This window comes from Ooceraea biroi, chromosome 12, assembly GCF_003672135.1.
Source record: "Ooceraea biroi isolate clonal line C1 chromosome 12, Obir_v5.4, whole genome shotgun sequence".
Lineage (NCBI taxonomy): Eukaryota > Metazoa > Arthropoda > Insecta > Hymenoptera > Formicidae > Ooceraea > Ooceraea biroi.
In genome coordinates this window covers 3398753-3416719 of record NC_039517.1, presented here as the reverse complement: position 1 = coordinate 3416719, position 17967 = coordinate 3398753, and the positions used below count along the sequence as shown (strand labels likewise).

Sequence of the window (17967 nt, the reverse complement as noted above, 5' to 3'; positions counted from 1 at the left end):
CTACCGCGTTAGAGAAATAGACTGCAACTCATCAGCATGATCGTTTGTCTCAAGTTTCGTCTATGATCTTCATCCAACTTCTTCTTCAGCTAACGTGATCGCGCGTTCGCGTCTCAGCATCGCGCCTGAACTCGCTTAATCTTTTAAACACTAGCCGCTAGAAAGGCAGATCCGATTTTGATTCTCGTACTCGGCTCGATCTGCCTTCGAGGACGATGATCTGCTCGCTCGACCGGCGAACAGCAAGGACAGCATACATGCAATCGCAGTCGCAGCCTGGAAGATCAGCAGCTCTCCGCATCAAGTTTACGCGATTGCTCTCGTACGACTCGAAAAGGAGGTATAGATCGCTATGGCTACGAATCTTCCATCTTTCTCTTCGAAAATCTTTTGATCGCTATTTATCTCATATGTATGGTATATCAGCGCAGTGGTCCCGCCAACCTCGGTTACTCTCGGTCCAGTCGCTAAAATTCAATCGCAATCAAGCGACGCCGTTTTTCAAGGAACACGTATTCACCGGGATGTGCTCGTCGCTTCAACCGAGAATCTGATTTTTGTCTTCAGAGAATACTTCATTCCAATTTTAGTTCGAGCAGCTGATGGCCTAAGATCAAGCGTTCTTGCATTAATGCGTCAATGATCACGTTATCCAAATTGAACTGAAGCTTGATTTCTTCAATTGAAGAAATTGAAGTTTGAGAATTAAATGTACTCGCGTATTTATTCTTTTACCGGTCTCTCCGTTTAGATAAAATTTATAAAGTGCAGAATCAATGCACGATCGTCCTCGTTATTTTTGTACGGATGCGGGCATCGAGCCGAGAGCTCCGAGCCGGCGCAGATACTAAGACAATTACAAGGAGGTTTGGACAACCATCACACACATTTTAATCTTTATTGTAATAGATTGTATTAGCTTTCATCGCATACTTTTTTTTTTCTTTAAACAAAAAGTGTCACGCGCAGAGATTAAGATCTCTTTGACGGCGCTGGCCGTTCGCCTTTTCTGTCTCTTTCTCTCTCTTTTCTTTCTCTCTCACCCCTCACACACTTGCTTCCTCTTTACGCATAATGAGCTGATCGACATATGTCACAGAACATACTATCGTTTTGCATACCAGCCGAGACGTATAACAACATTCGACATAGACTACAACAATAACAACACTCTTGCGAATTCGCTCAATCTCGCACGCACGCACGCACAGACACACATACATTTCCGCACGCGTTTATCCCACTCGTTATCATTCGTTCGAAATACAATTTGCAGATGCTATCAAGTACAGGACATGCACAATACCGGCGTTTTGATCAACGGCGTGACAGTAAGATCGGGCACAGTTTTCATCACGTTGTATTCATTGACATCAACCTCGCTCCCTCTCTTTCCGCATTCAATATATTTATATAGTATCTTTACACAGTCTGCTTCCCGTTTCCTTCCTATCCTCCTCGAATTGTTTAATTGGACTGAAAAATTCGCCAATAATTCGCTTTCCCCTTATCCCCATCATCATTTCTGTCTATCTCTCCTTCCGGTTTCCGTTATATTTCCTATATACAATTAAATTTCTTTAGGATATTAGTAAATAATAGTTAGCATCTAACTACATCGTAAACGATTTAATATTGATTTTTTCTCCTTAGACACTACGGTGCTAATTATAATTTTTTTTACTCATTACTTATATCACATTGTTCATGTACAGATTATTCATCCCCCTCAATGTTGCCTATTATATTACTTTTAGTCTCCCTCCGTCGTGAAGCATTTCGGCCGATTCGGCGATGCTCTTCGCCGAGATTATTTACATGAGGCTGTTGCATCGCTTAAATAATTATCGACAGCGATCTCAGTTACGGTCAAACGCAAGAGACGCGAGACGTCGTTTCTGCGACAATTCTCGCCTTTGATCACATTTCTTTTTTTTTTCAGATTTCTCCACTCTAACTCCATTCTAATAGTCCCACTCGCAGCTATGCACCGTTTGCATACGCCACACAAAAATTGTACAGTACGCTCCATACAGTTTACATCCATTGTACGACTTGAGGTTTCGCCGAGTGAAAGCTTTCATTGAAAATAATTCAACAGAACTTTATTGACTAGTACCTCTAATCGAATTTGCGTTCGGTTTTCCATCCCCTTACATATATTATAAATTGAATTTTTCTTTGCATTCTTTGTTTAAGAAACACAAATCGCGATGGTCCATACGACAATGGATAATTGAATTTTGCACTATAATCGATTTCCCATTACAAAAGGTATAACAGTACCGATTTTACATAGAACCGATGCGAATGAAGGACACAATTCTAAGAAGATTGAAAGCTACCCAAGAATATTTTTTTTAAATGATATATACAGTAAATCGTACAAGCTACAGACGAATTTTCATCATGTCGAATTTCTCTGTCAGTGAAAGAAGAATACTCGTCTGGATTAGATAGCGGTGTCGGTTAAGTCATAAATAGACATTACTTGGTAATCGGTTAGAGCGCGCTCACCTACATCTCAATTTAAACCATTGATCGTATCACTTGATTAAATAATTTAAATGTCATAAAACAAAATACGCGCACATGTATGTACACAGGTATAAGCAACAGTAACACTAATATACACAAATGAGAGTTGGTATCCTGAGACAGCGAGATCGTCAACAACCGCGTATTCAAAAATCTACAATGGACTATGGGCTGACTATGTATCACGTGCCGAGCCACGATCAGAAAGTATTTTATCAAATGCTATGGACTGTGAATCAATTATTATTAGACAACGTTCACAAATGGATTCTTTATTCCGTTAATTACTGTTGACGATCCCGCCTCGAGACACCAAATGGAAGCGTAAAGTATGATCTTACAAGAGCGAATAAAGCCTTTACGTACATGCAGAAAACGGTGAAGGATAGTAACGATAATTGCGTAAGTGCAATCGTTCCGGCGTTTTGCAGGGACAGTTGCGAGCGATTATCGTTATCTCCTTTAAGTTTGAGTCCTTTTAGATTGCATACAAGAATCGTGTGTCTCGCAAAGAAATATATATATACAAAAAAGATAGGACGCTATAGTACGCACGTATGCACGATGACAGAGATAAATCATGATTATGAATGTAGAAACGCGTTTCTAAATTTCCCCCTCCGTACGACGAAATCAGCCCGATGAAATTAATATGCTCGCAGCGCGCGTTACAATTATGCGTTTGTAAAGAGCACAAAATAGCGATTTATCTAACGTGTATACATATATAATAAATACAGAGGAATAAATACTTAAGTGTATCATTATAAACCTATGCTACTTCCTGCCATTGTTTTCTAAATAATTTCCGTTCTTACTACCGACGCAACAAAAACTTCGTTTTATGACTGAATCGTCGAAACTAAACAGACAGATCTCAATACAGAGTTCAACATCCGTTCTCCACAGCCACTATATAATGGGTTTAAGGACTCATATAACTCATTGTTAATCTTCGTCGGATAATTCACGAGATAATCAAATACAAAATTCGTCCTCTGCTTTTTTCCGATGCAACACTTTAATTTTTAAAGATTCTATTTTTAAAGTCTTTAAAAGTTTAAAGTCCATCGCTATCCGTTTTCCTCGTACTTCTCTTCAATCGCAATAAAGTATAATGGCATCTGTCTATCTCATGCGTCAAGTAATTTAAAAGTTATGCAAAAAGAAAGATATACATATATATATATATGTGTGTGTGTGTATATATTTTCTATTGCAAGTCAAAACGTCTGTTCTTATTTCTCATTTGCAAGGAAAAATTCAATTGGCTGAAGGACATTCAAAATCCTCCGAGTAACATAAAACGCTTTAAAAGGGAATTTGTAAAAGTGTGCATAATTTGAAAGAACTACTAATCGAAAATATAACGAAATAATGATCCAAGTAGCACGTATTACGAGAAAGTGACTTCGTTAATCAAGATAAGATAACGACTATTACATTCAACTGGGATTTTAAAGTCAAAATCAGTCAAACGAATAATCCGTTCTGTTGAACGAGCGAATTCTTGAACTGGTTCGTCATTGCGCGCTGCATCGTGGAGATCTTGAAAACATCAATTCGTCAACGTGCTGCGATACGAAAGCGTTTTCATTCTCGAGAAAGCTATTCAGACTTAAGTGACTTAAATGAATCATTTAAATTTTATATCCGAGTTTAAGATAAATTAACTTTCCTCTAATAAAATTAAGACACCGCATTTACTCGATCACGCGAATTGAGCAAGATCTTTCTCTGACGTTTCCTCAGTCGGTTCACTCTCACTCAGTCGGAAGAGCTCGAATTTAGTCCTTGGGGAGACACGAACAAAGTTTCGAGATACAAAACTACTTTCGATGTTCAGGAATAGTACAACCGACAAAGATTCCTCCGCGCAAAATTTGTTCATGACGGTGACTGCGTGTGTGACCTCGAGTTATTTACCACCTCGCTAATCTATCGTTATCTCACCTAAAAGTGACTCGTCGAGAGCCGACGCAAACGGTCAATTTATATATTACAGATAAATCAGAGACCTAAAAACTCCGAACATCCACCTTTTGATATTCCAGGTTAATTGCAATCAGGTTAATTTCGCTTTCCCGTGATTCTGTCAGACGGTCGAGTTCGTGGTTGATGGAGGTTGCGTACTGTTGGAGACTGTCGTCGATGCCGGCGTCGATGTTGTCGAGCTGACCACGACGACCGGTTTCACCAGAGTCGTGGTGTTAAGATACTGGGCGTTTACGAGGGGCATTTGTCCGACGGACTTGAGGATCGGGGTAGTAATCATCTTTCCCGCGAGGCTAGATGGTGCCAGGATGTGGGCAGTTACTTGATTGCCTTGAGATACTACGGTCATTGGCGTTACAATCGGAGTCAGGCCGGAGAGGGGTGCATGCTGACCGACGATGTGGGCTATACTCTCTGTGGACGGAGCACTCTGCATCATTGTCGAGCCCGGTTTACCCGCGGCGGTTTGAAGCGACACTCCCGCGTGACTTAACGTTAATCCTGCAATCATGAAATAGATGTCAGTCTTGTTTTCCCTGCTGCGTCATAGCAGTGCTCGAGTGAACATTTCATGACTTGTGCAGATAATCGCGCACCATTTGCCGGGAGTATATTCAGTTCTGCGCCACCGGGAAGTCTCGCCAGTTCTGAGCCGTTACTTCCAACCAGCGTTACGCCGCCGACCATCTTGTGCGTAGTCTGCGCGTCTGCCGTCCTTATCCTCGTTTGGGCATCTGCAACCAGCGGGTACAGCCTTTAGCTTACAAATCTGAGAACGATCGTTTATTCCGTCTGCTTCGCAAAAGAGATTTAGAACATCTCCAAGATGTAAGTTTGAAGAAAGTATCGCACGAGTAGTTTTCGAACGAAATCAAATCTGAAATTTATACGCAAAAACTCGCACTACTTACTCGACACGTTCAGCGCAGGAGAGTGCGTTGCGAGCACCAACGGTCGGCCTTCGTTCCCCGAGTGCACGAAAGTAACTGGCCTGACGTCACTCGCGGACGACTGCACCGCCAGGGCCAGCGGCCTGTCGTTGTTGGACAGATTCGAGTGCACGAACGTGACTCTGTTGTCGTTGGCTGTGGACGAGTGAACGACCAGTGCCACAGGTCTTGGCTCGTTTCCAGTGTTCGATTGTACGGCGATCAGCGGCGGCCTGGATTGGTCCGAAGAGTTTTGCACTGCTAACGTCAACGGCCTGGATTCATTGTTGCCAGCCGCGTGGGTAACCAAGAGTTGCCGCGTGTCACCCGGGATCACCCTGAGACCCGGCCCGATGTGCTGCAAAGTCGGCACGATAGTCGCGAGACCCTGAGTCGTGTTCAACATCTGGGCGCTGATCGGTAAGTGCAGCTGATGCGGTTGCTGCACTATACTCGTAGTGGGTGTGGTGACTTTCTCCTGAAATAAATATTGCTATTTTGTGTTTTAACTTAAAAATATTAGAAAGATGAAAGGAAGTAATAGGTAAATAAAATTGTAAGAGAAAAATGTCTCGCATATGTAAAGCCGCTTCCAGTACTAATCTGTAAGAGGTTCTGCAAGATACGCGATGGTTTGCTCTGGCATCGCCTTATTGCAAAATCGCAATATTTGCGATCTCGCCTTGGATACGATGCTAAGGTCATCTGATTTATTGTATTTACTTCGGGCAGAGAAATGTACCTGTGCCGGAGGTGGAATGCTGGAAGCGGGTGTTGTGCCGGCGACCGGCGTCACAGGCGGACTTTCCCTGGAACCCCGTGTAAGATTCAGATCTTGCGTTTGGCAAACGACACCCGTGCTCGCGGTTTGATTATGGATATTGGAAGTCGTGCTAGTGGACTGCAGCGCTTGCGGGGAGCTAGCTGTCGCCACGCTGTTCAAGCTGCTTGTGCTGCTGTACCTCGTACCACCTCGTGGAAGTCCGGTAACGTCGACTTCCGTGTTCTCTGAAATTCCAATAAAAAAATGCCATCCTTCGAAATAAAATAACAAGGCTGATTCACTTATGGACGATTCTTCGCAACAGGATTTATTTATGACTTTTGTCTTTTAATATTACGAGTATCTCACCATTTTTGACAGCCGTCCCATCCAGTCCTGAGCATTCTATTAGAAGAGCGTTAATGTCAATATGATCCCAAGTCGCACTGAGTTCCTTCTTTAGTGCTACCAATCTCTGCTGGGCCGCGATCTTCTCCCTCGCGAGCCTCTCCATCTCATGCTCGTAATCTCGCTCTTTTTTCCTTAGTGTCTGCAAAGTGCAAAGGAGATATATGTTATACTATTGAATGCAAATTATCTTTGTACCAAATTATTATAGTGTCGCCAAGTGGACATTTACAAAAGTATTATAGGTATACGTTTTGTATTGTGAGGACGTACCTGTATATATTTGTTCGCTGCATGAAGAATGGAGAGATTTGAAGACTTCTTTTCATCTTGCGACGGTAGCTGCCTCTTCAAAAGTTCAAAACATTCTTTGAGATGGGCTCTGCGATTTTTTTCCAGCTTGTTGTGAACTTCTCTCGTACCAGATCGGATTACACACGGTCTATGGAGAAATAAAAATTATAAAAATATTCACTATTCTAGACGGATAAAAACATCGTTCTTCTCTTGCTTCACTCTTATTTCTCCTCTCCTTGACGATCCGAGTATTACAGTTTTACAGTCATGATACTTTTCGCTGCGCGTACGACACGACGGTCCGCGTATTATCGCACGATATTACGTATCGCACACGTGCTATTCACCCTGGACACGTGCACGGCTTAAATGGGTGTAGCAAAATAGCGTCGGCGACGGTGTCGTTTGTGCACCGAGAGAGTGGAGAGGAGAGAAGATGAAGCGCGAACACGTGAAGCAACAGGCTGACATATCGACTGGCGGCCGAGTGTATTAGTGCTGACATGTAAGTACGTGATATGTTCATTAAAGACAGGCATTATCGCATTTTAGACAAATCTGGATGCAACAAGAGCAATGAGGCTAAAAGAACGATTTTTCGTTTATTCTCCAACGAATCGTATTCTCGCAAAATGGTTCAATGGACGATTTTGTGAGATTTGTAAAGCTTACTTATTTTATGGATAGAATTGAAAAGAGAACTTACGCGGTCCGATGCTTCTTATTGTCGTGGCTCGTTTCGACGACGAGATTGCTAGCATTCTGCTGAGATTGATTCGGATTATGATTCTCCGCGTAATGATTGTGTGTACTGTGATGATCGCTGTGAGGGTGATGCTGCTGCTGTTGCTGCTGCGGCTGTTGCGAGTGATGATGATGATGATGGTGAGATGTGGAATGGATCGCAGTCAACTGGACAGGATTCGTGCCGGTTGAAGACGACGTGATTCGCGTGCTAGAAACCACGGAATTTCCCCGAGACGCACTTGATTGATTCGTCCTGTTGTTTTCCAACGGCTCTTCCTCTGTAACATCGTCAGAATTATACTTGACTCAATCGGTAAATTACAATTCAAAAGCTATTATCAATTTTCATCCTAAACTAGTTGCTAATACCAATCAAGATCATTTATCCAAAAAATGAAGAAAGACGTACTGGTTTCAATAATAAAGTACTATAGTATAATATCATTACATAGAAACTCTTCGAGACGAAACAGTACAAGAGCCAAGATTTCATAGCGGTGGTTTTATCGTACCACCCTGAAAGTTTCATTCTGAATACAGACACATTCACGGGGACGTTACGATTCCTGGCGTTCCATGGTGCGGACGAACAAAACCCCGGCGGCTTCTCATTCTATTCTACGCTCGAATCTGAATGACCGCGCTTTCGTCTAAGATTAGCAGGTATCTTCTGTGGCGATGGCTTTTGAAGTCAACCCCCTTTAAAAGCTTTTATTTTTTCTACGGAACGTTCTATAATCCATACTTCGAAATCGTTCCAGCAACTCGCCTAAGTGACTTCGCAGCACGATGATAGATATTATTCCGAGAGAAAGAAAAGCGCTGCTACCTCAGAAGCTATTCTATCCACTGGTCGCAGCGCGATAAATTAGCACAGCACGTGTACGCACCATGTAACTAACTCATTCATGCACCAGTCGACTTGGCAGCGGCCTGTCGCATAGCTCGTCGCTTCCTAAATCTATTCCTGACGCTGAAAGACAGGGTATGGTACACACGCACTCCGCGAGAAGAAGCAACGACAGGATTGCGCGCGCGACCCCGCACCTCATGTACGCGGCTGTTCATTAAGGGGGGAGCCTGCTTTAGAACGTTGAAAATAAGGTATAATTTTATGAATTTTTTTGGAGAAACTATACAGCGGATCATTATAAAACTTTGATGCATTTATTAGTACATGTTTAAAGATAACAAAAATTATTTTTTGATTTGAATATATCGCCTGTAGAAGTCGTCCTGGAGGCATTGTAAATTGGTGGGCATTCTCCTGCCTCCAAATTTCATCCAAACTGAAAAATTGAAATATCTTCTCGTTATTTATGAATTCCCATCGTCGATAAACCAAAGAGAGAAGAAAAAAGTTGAAAAGTGCCAAAATGGTGGAGCTTGGAACACAAAAGTACGATTTTTAGACAAAGTTTTTGAACTTTTTCATGCAAAAATAATTGTTCAACTTAATGTTTTTATGAATATTAAAGGTTCATCGACGATGGGAATTCATAAATAACGAGAAGATATTTCAATTTTTCAGTTTGGATGAAATTTGGAGGCAGGAGAATGCTCACCAATTTACAATGCCTCCAGGACGAGCTCTACAGGCGATATATTCAAATAAAAAAATAATTTTTGTTATCTTTAAACATGTACTAATAAATGCATCAAAGTTTTATAATGATCCGCTGTATAGTTTCTCCAAAAACAATTCGTAAAATATACCTTATTTTCAGCGTTCTAAAGCAGGCTCCCCCCTTAATTAACTCCAAGAATGTGTCGCTCACACACATTTTGCACAATTTTAGATTCAAAGCCGAAAAATGTACACGACATTCCTTTAATTCTCCGGATACAGGAGATATATATTCAATCTTTCGCAGTACCCTACAATTGACGAGTCCACGTGATGAAAGAAGCAATTCGGCAATACATTTCGTGTTCGACGTATTTGCATTTTGTCGGTCGAACCACAGAGTAATTTTCCTTTCAAATGATATGCCAACGGGCTGAGACTTTTTGAGCGCACGGTAGTTTATTCGGTAGTTTATTCGATGCGAAGAATGTATAATGTATGCTAGGGATAATACGAGAACCGCACGAAATCTAAGCGCGCATTCAAAGCGAGCGAGCACTGGTGTCACATCGGCTTTTCCGAAGCGGGAATGTTGCTAGAAGAGAGTGGCAAACGATGTGCGACAAGCGATTAAAGTTTACTCGTACCACGTGTATAAATCTTTCGAACGAGCTATAAAATTCACTGTAAAATGCTCGATGACGCGGAGCGCTAAGAGAAACGTTTTTAGACACTGGAGCGATCGGTCGATCATCGCAGGATAAGATTTCAATAGACTGCTACCCGTTAGAACTTTGTGAAACAATTCAGAATCTCGATAGTCGACTAAATCTTCGATGCGAAATTTGATTTCGCGGGATGATCTTATTTCATTCTTGAAACAGCGGGTAGTCTGAAGAATCTTGTTTCCACGGCTACTATCTCCGACTACGAGATCTTCCGAAGCCTACAGCTCGTACTTTATCGTTACATGGTTTAATTATCAGTGTTTAGATTAATTTAAATAATGTAATTATTTAATTTTAATATTAATTTAAATAATTTAATTTAATCTTGCAAGCTAATGTCTCTCTTAATTTCACGAAAACGTTGATTCGGATGAAAAATCAGAATCCAACGTTTTTTAGATGCACGAAGAGAGTGATCTCACCGAGCAAGTAGTGTCGGATCCATTTTTTCTTCGGTGGAGGCGGCATCCAGTCTTGTCGCGGCGGTTCCCCGCCGTTGATGATGTCTATTATATCGACAACCCTCGTCGGCGTTGGCAGGCTATTCGCGTCCGTCAAGCCACTCACGCTGTTGTTGTTCGTCTCGTCGACGACGCCGATGACGCCGACATCGACGACGGCGTCACGCACGCTTAGATTCACGCGCGACTGCATTACTGGCGACGTAACTTCATCCGGTAGCAGAACACCCATCATTTCCCCGAAAAACCGATGACCGAAGCGTGCGTGTGACTGAGACTTCCTTTTCCTTCCAGTTTTCCTTTCACTTTGACAAAATCGATCAACTGGGACAGATTTATATTCGCCTCTCCGCAGCCGTGTATCGCGAACGTAACGTCGTCTCCATCGTCGCCGCCGTCGTCGCCGTCGTTGTCACCGTCTCCGAGCACCGAGCAAGCCGCGCCGAGAAACGGTCGCAAGAATGCGAAACGCGCGGCGAGGAGAGAGGTCCAACCGCGGTGGAGAAGGGAGGATCCGGTGACGAGGACCGACGACGGCGAGGCCGCTACAAAAAATCCAGAATTTCGAAACGCGCTCGCCGCGGGATGGCGGGTTCGCTCCGGCGATTCCGCTGAGATTTACGTCGCGGTCGCTCGTCCGCTTCGTGCCACGGAGCCGATCTTCGAGGGGGCATTCTTCGCTGCGGATCTCTCGACCGAAATTCTGTTCACGTGACAGCACGTCGTTGCGGTACTCCTACGTTTCTCAGCGCAATGGTGTTCGAAACTGCGATACTTAACGCAACTAACGGTCGAGAAACAGTTTGTACGTTGCTCAGCAGATCACGGCAAGGGAAGCTCACGGCTGCGTCGCCGCCCGCACTTGTCGCTCTATTCTAATTAACGACGTACACCCTGACTCGTAATCCTGAGAGACGCACGCACACACGCGTGCATGCAAATCGATGAAACGTGCCGGCCGATCAGCTGTTCCCGACGCAGCATAGCCGGATTTGGCAATTGCGACGGGCTCCGGTCACCGATCCGGGCACCGATCATCGATCGATCGAGCGCAGGCAGGCGAGCGGGACTCCACGTACCGGCGTGAGTCGCGGGTGCCGACTGAGGCTTAGAACTTAAGTGCTACCGCCGCCAACCTGAGGATGACGTCTCCGTGTTTCCCTTCTCGTTAGACAGCGGCGGCGGCGACGGCGATTCCTCTCCTATCCCTTCCGCCGTGACAAATGCCTCCAAGTTATTACTCTGACGCGGCCACTCCGTCCTTATCGCGCGAAAGGGAATCGCCCTCCTCCACGACGGCGCACAGTGGGGCCGCAAGACACGCGTTGTTTCACAAATGTCTACAGCCCTTGTTTTTCAACCAATTTTGACGTTTGTTTTTTAAAAATGATCGTCTTGAGATTTGCAAGAGATCCGTCGTGGCCAATTTTTAAACAAAAGCTTTAGAAATTAGTTATAAATATAAATGCAAGGACTTTTTCCTGAACCTAAACTTTGACCGCCGAACAATTGCATAAAATATATATAAATGGATTGATAAATGTTCTAGAGTATATGCGCGCGCGCATGTGTATGTTTGTAAAAAATGTAATAAAACGACCGTTTTTGTTTCCAAAAGTATTCACTTTCGGAATGTTCTTTTTTCCTCACTAAAGTTGCAAGAGATCCCTCGTGGCCGATTTCGTAATAATTTTTAGAAATTAGTAACAAATATAAATACAGAGACTTTTTTCTGAAAGTAAACTTTGATTGCCGAATGAAGGCGAGATCATTGCTTGATCCAGCGAGCGAGAGAAAGATCATTTATTCTTCTGATCAATAAATATATTATCAGATTCAATGCATAGACTATTAATTTCATCAGATCCGTACATATCCAACCTGCGACAGAAACCAGAAAAAACGAAGTTGATGATAGATCCAGACGCAAGGATTTATTGATTATTGACTGATAATATATTTATTGATCAGAAGAAACTTCTTCTGATCAATAAATATATTATCAGTCAATAATCAATAAATCCTTGCGTCTGGATCTATCATTAACTTCGTTTTTTGGAGTTAGTTTCAGGAAAAAGTCCTTGTATTTATATTTATAACTAATTTCTAAAGCTTTTGTTTAAAAATTGGCCACGACGGATCTCTTGCAAATCTCAAGACGATCATTTAAAAAAAAAAACGTCAAAATTGGTTGAAAAACAAGGGCTCTAGACATTTTTGAAACAATGCGTGTCTCGCGGCCCCGCTGTGCGGCGGCGGCGCGACACGTTGCCACTCGGGATCAAGCATGTCGAGTCGCACACGTTTTTCTAGCAAGAGCACACACGCACGCACACATGCACACACACACGCACGAACGCAACTTTTTTTTCTTGTGCGTTATACATTGATAGAACCCGCTGTATACGCGAGTATGGTAACGATTGATCAACGACATTCTCACCATCGATAACCAGCATTTTTTCTTCACAGAAGAGATCGTCCGCCTCGGCACGCTCTCGCTTGACCTTGGCACCTGCAAGCAGACATTATTTATCATGATAAAACGATCCCCAAGGATGACCACGTGATCAAGAAATTTTCGGGTTTTCCTCACGTCTCTTCACGCGCACCTGACAATCGCTATACCTACTCCCCCCTTCCCGTCCCTCAGGCACGATAAAAATATCGACGCGAGTGTGTGCGGCAAACCGTGCAACGCAGGATTATCTTTGTATCGTGCTTCGTGCACCCAGTGCCGCGTCTCTTTCCCCATTTGTTCCCCTAGGCTTCCTGGACCACGCATCGTGAAGATGGTCGGGTGAATCCACAGGTCGATACAGTATGAAAAATTAAAAGAAGCGTGTCTCCACGTGCTACATCGGAGGAAGAGAGGGGGCGGGAGGAGGGGGGGGGGCGAGACTGCACAGGTTGGGGAGAGAATCTCCTAGTCCTCCGGGTAACGTGACGGGTGGGGAGCGCGTGAAAGAGCACGCGAGCGAAGGGAGAGCTCCGAACCAGTCTGAACTTGCCGAGGTGGTGCTGTCTCGCTTCAATCTATTTACCCGCCGCCCCCTCTCAAACCCGCCGCGGAGCCGGCAACGTCGCAGATTGATCAGGACGCCACGCGGCCGGTCGCGCGCGGTGGGGATTTAGCCGGGGACAATGCGCATGCGTACTCCGGCAGTCAGCTCGGCCGCGTGCTCGCCGGTCACCGTCGAGCGCGTTCCGGACGCGTGCTCGGACTCTTTCGAAAGAATTGCCGCACGAAGAAATTCATGTAAACCTATGTATCTCCGATCGTCCTACAACGCGTACAATTAGCCGGTGAACGAGGCATTGAAATTATACAATTATTTCGTTCGAACTTCGTCGTCTACCTCATCACGCTTCACCGATTCGAATCCGAATAATTGGCACAACTTGAACTTCGCTGCTGAGAAAAATTGTCACCAACTCAATACGCAGAAAATGACAGCACAAGTTTTCAAGGGACATTTTTTAAGGTGGCATCTTGTGACAGCGAGATCACTCACTGACACACACAGGCAATGAACGAAAGATTAAAAAAATCGAACGATTAAAAAAATCGAACGATTAAAAAAATCGAACGATTAAAAAAATCGAACGATTAAAAAAATCGAAAGATTAAAAAAATCGAAAGATTAAAAAAATCGAACGATTAAAAAAATCGAACGATTAAAAAAATCGAACGATTAAAAAAATCGAAAGATTAAAAAAATCGAAAGATTAAAAAAATCGAACGATTAAAAAAATCGAACGATTAAAAAAATCGAAAGATTAAAAAAATCGAACGATTAAAAAAATCGAACGATTAAAAAAATTTAGTACAATGGGACGTTTCGTTTCAGAGAGATCAATTGTGCAAGCAAGGAAGCGACGTCGCAAGTCACATAATTCCTCACTCGTGGATACAGTCTACGTGCAGCACGGCGTAAAATACGGGGAGATGACAGTCGCGTTGCGACATATAAAGTGGAATTGCATCCTTCAACCGCGTTCACGATAGACAGTCTTAAATGGTCGTTTAACACACATTGCCCGTTATATCAGGTATAATCACGCACCGTCGTGCAGCACGCGTACCACGATAACAGGCCGGATGTATGGAGATAGAGAGCGAATTACGGCGTTCAAATCATCCACATTACGATCGAGGTCGTGCGCGCGCGAGCGGCACTCGCGAAACTTTTCCATCTCGTGAGGGGCGCTACCGTAACGAGTTTATCGCGCGACGACACGACGTAATCTACGAAACATAAAACAGAGACTTGAAATGGAAGAAATAAAACAAAAATAAAAAGGTTGAAATCAAAATCGTCGAGATTTTTATAGCGAGGTCCCAGCAGACGCCGTTAAACAATTCTCGGGATTAATTCATCGATAGCTTTCGGAAAATCTCGAGTCGCTCATCTTCGCTTGCAACCATGACTCGTATCTCGATTTCAATTGTTACAAAAAAGCGCGCGAAAAATTGCGCTGTGCAGATGATGGAAAAGTCTTGCGCGAAACAACAGTAAAGAATATAATAATAAGGAAAGGACTATGTAACGATACGACAAGGATACCCAAACACTTGTGTTGAACATCATACTGTAAATCAGAGTAATCAGAGTCAATATATACGTGTATCAAATCCCAAGCAGCACACATTGATTTCGAAACCGTTTCATAAACGTTTTGCCGTAACGTTTCATAACCATTTTTTTGAAACGTTTATTTAGGAGAAAAATGTCCAACGAAAAAACGTTTCGGCAAAAAAACGTTTCAGAAACCATCAGAAAAATATTTATCAATTCTATATATCAGTGCCTCAAAGATAGACAGAGTTAAGTCACATTTTTGTAAAAAACTACATTTTTATATTTTATGAATTACTCTCTAAATTTCATGTAGTGGAATCTCACTCTTTTGAAATATCACTTCAAGTAATAGTGATCTCAAAAGTTTCAAAAGAAAAGAAGAAGAAAAGAGTATTGGATCGGTTTTCCGGATGGTTATTCATAAGGTGATAACACAAATGTTACTTGCGAGAACGTCACATCTGGCCTGGCCATCTATCGGTCGCTTGGTGAATCAGAGGTGGGAATCACACACACTTGTGTTGATTTTTGTCTCTTGTTCCATAATCGAGTACATTGAAACGTATGATGTAAAAATAATTAATACTCGCAAAGTAAGTAGAAATTACTATTTTTTCTATATTAATTATATAATTTCAAATCAATTTAATAAAACACATTTTTCGTTTCTGTGGAAAGGTGAAAAATACGTTTTTAAAATTGAGGTCTAAAAACGGTTTCTATTTAAACCGTTTCTTAAATGGTACTTTATGTTTCTTAGACATTAGATACGTCTAAGAAACATATATTAGGCTAACATGCGCTGCCTGGGATGTAATTGTTTAACCACGAAGACGAGAGACAACATGAAATGAGAAGACACCCAGTGTCAGCACGAAAAGAGAGAGGGCGAGAGGAAGAAGAAGACGAAGAGAGAGAGAGAGAGAGAGAGAGAGAGAGAGAGAGAGAGAGAGAGAGAGAGAGAGAGAGAGAGAGAGAGAGAGAGAGAGCACCTAACGGCCGCGCGCACGAGTAGATGGCGTACTCGTGAATGAAGCGCGAGTGGCAGTTGCGCCGTAGTTTCCAGAGTCAGTGACCGGGTTGCCTCCCTCCCTTCTTGCAAGTGAACACGCGCGGTACCCCGAGTTTACTTCCACCAATCCTCTCCGCTCGCCCCTCTGCATTTCTCGGTCGCTTCACCTTTCCCTCCCTGTTGCCCATGACGATTGGACCTCGACGTGGATACCCTTACGGCATTTCTCCATCTCCCACCCAATTCGTCAGACTTCCGCCACTCTCCGAGATTTTCCGTCCCCCGTCCCGGCTGACCCTCCCCCCTTCCTCCACCCATCTCCTCTCTCTTTTTTTCTTTCTTTTTTTCCCTCTCCTTCGTCCTTCCTATGCAAGTAGCGTGAGCGCGTGCAAGTCGATTTTGTCACGAGTGTGCGAAAAAACGTCATATTAATCTAATTTTTTATCCTCTCTGCTTTCCTTTCCTTCACTTGATTTCCTAGCCCTTTGTCCTTTTTCACAGTTCCCTTAAGCGCTCTGCATCCGTGCATGTATCGACTTCAACCCTCGGACTAAATTTTCACAAAGATTGATCTGTGCAATTTTTTATATTACATTAATGTACTTATGTAATGTACTTATATTACATTAATGTACTTTATGTCTTTTTTTTTAGCAAGAGTCTTGTGCGGTATTCCCGAAAAAATTTTACAGTGAGTTTGAGAGCATGAAAGAGAAACAATACGAGGTCTAAACAGATCGGTACTGAGATTGATTGTCCCGAAGTATATCAAACAGTACGCTAGAGTCTCCTTACTTTCTCCAAGTATTCGAGACGGTTGAGAAGCACTGCCACGAGGTAAATCGTACCTAATTTGGAGGCGACGAACGCGTTGGTCATTGCACGCATTTTGCGTGCGTGCCAATGCCTCTCGGTCAAAGTAGACGCGATTATGGACGACAAAGTAATGCTATTGCTTCCTTTCGTTGTTCATCACGCGCGTATCACGCAGCGACATCCTGCCTGCTCCGCGGACTAGGAAGTCAGTCGAAAAGGTATTTACGTCAAATCGCATCTACGCGGAGCTTTCGTTCACCGCTAGAAAAAATTTCTGTATCTTCCTGAAGCGTAGCGCCTACCGTTGTTAACAAGTTACTCGCAACTTTCGCATTTGTGTTCCGTCCGCGTCGCAACGCAATGGAACGCAATGCCGCCGTCTTTTCATACATCGCGACGATGCGTCGTGAAAGGTCGTCGAGAAGCGGCGCATGATACTCACCACGTGGTGGCTCCGTAGAAGCATAAGTGTGATTGGAGTGGGGTGGTACAGACGCGAACGACTGTTGGTCGATGGAGGAGGAGGAGGAAGTGCTTGCGAGCCGCTCTCGCTTCTTCTCCTCCTGCTCGACATAGTAGGCCGCTTGTAGCAATGTTTCCAAGCTCATCCTGCGACCGGTATGCTGTTCCGTCACGGCAGACGTGGAGGGCAGGGGGAATCGGTGATGGTGGTGGTGGTGGTGCTGTTGCGCCGGCTCTCTGTGCTCACGAACGCTCGCCGAATGATCCTGCTGACTCCGTCGCATCGAACCGCCGGCGTTGCGGCGGCCGCCGACGCCGACGCCGCAGCCGCCGCCGGTTCCGGACGCCGGTGATAAATCGACAGGACTAAGTCGCAAACCTGGCCCCTGCCCTCGCCGTTCTTTCACTGCGTGACTTGCCGCGTATGACGATCTACGTACGAAGAAGTATATTGTTAGTAAAGTTAATGTAGATTTAAACAAAAGTAATGATACTATCTAACGACAATGCAGTAAAAAGTAGATAGTAAAATAGTTATAGAAATGACCAGTCACAGTCGGCTTCTTTTTTCACACTCTATTGATTAGTCATTTCTACATTTTATTCCCTGCCATCTTACTGCCATTGTAGAATGGCCTTAAGGGGATGCTGGAGCTGCTAG

The 17967-nt window shown here is 43.6% G+C and overlaps 1 protein-coding gene across 2 annotated transcripts; it reads right to left on the bottom strand.

The window, feature by feature from the left end:
* Nucleotides 1-884: 884 nt before the first annotated feature.
* LOC105280514 (max-binding protein MNT) lies at nt 885-17678 on the bottom strand. Of its 2 annotated transcripts, XM_026974289.1 has the most exons (9): nt 17287-17678; nt 12877-12948; nt 7637-7955; nt 6907-7075; nt 6595-6775; nt 6205-6470; nt 5445-5940; nt 5130-5267; nt 885-5034 (listed from the first exon to the last, which is right to left on the bottom strand). In XM_026974289.1, the coding sequence occupies exons 1-9, from the start codon at nt 17588-17590 to the stop codon at nt 4634-4636; spliced, it is 2346 nt and encodes a 781-aa protein (XP_026830090.1). In that variant the 5' UTR covers nt 17591-17678; the 3' UTR covers nt 885-4633. The 2 variants fall into 2 exon arrangements, with proteins under 2 accessions (XP_026830090.1, XP_011339421.1); XM_011341119.3 differs by lacking the exons at nt 12877-12948; nt 17287-17678 and adding an exon at nt 10395-11742.
* Between the last annotated feature and the right edge of the window lie 289 nt (nt 17679-17967).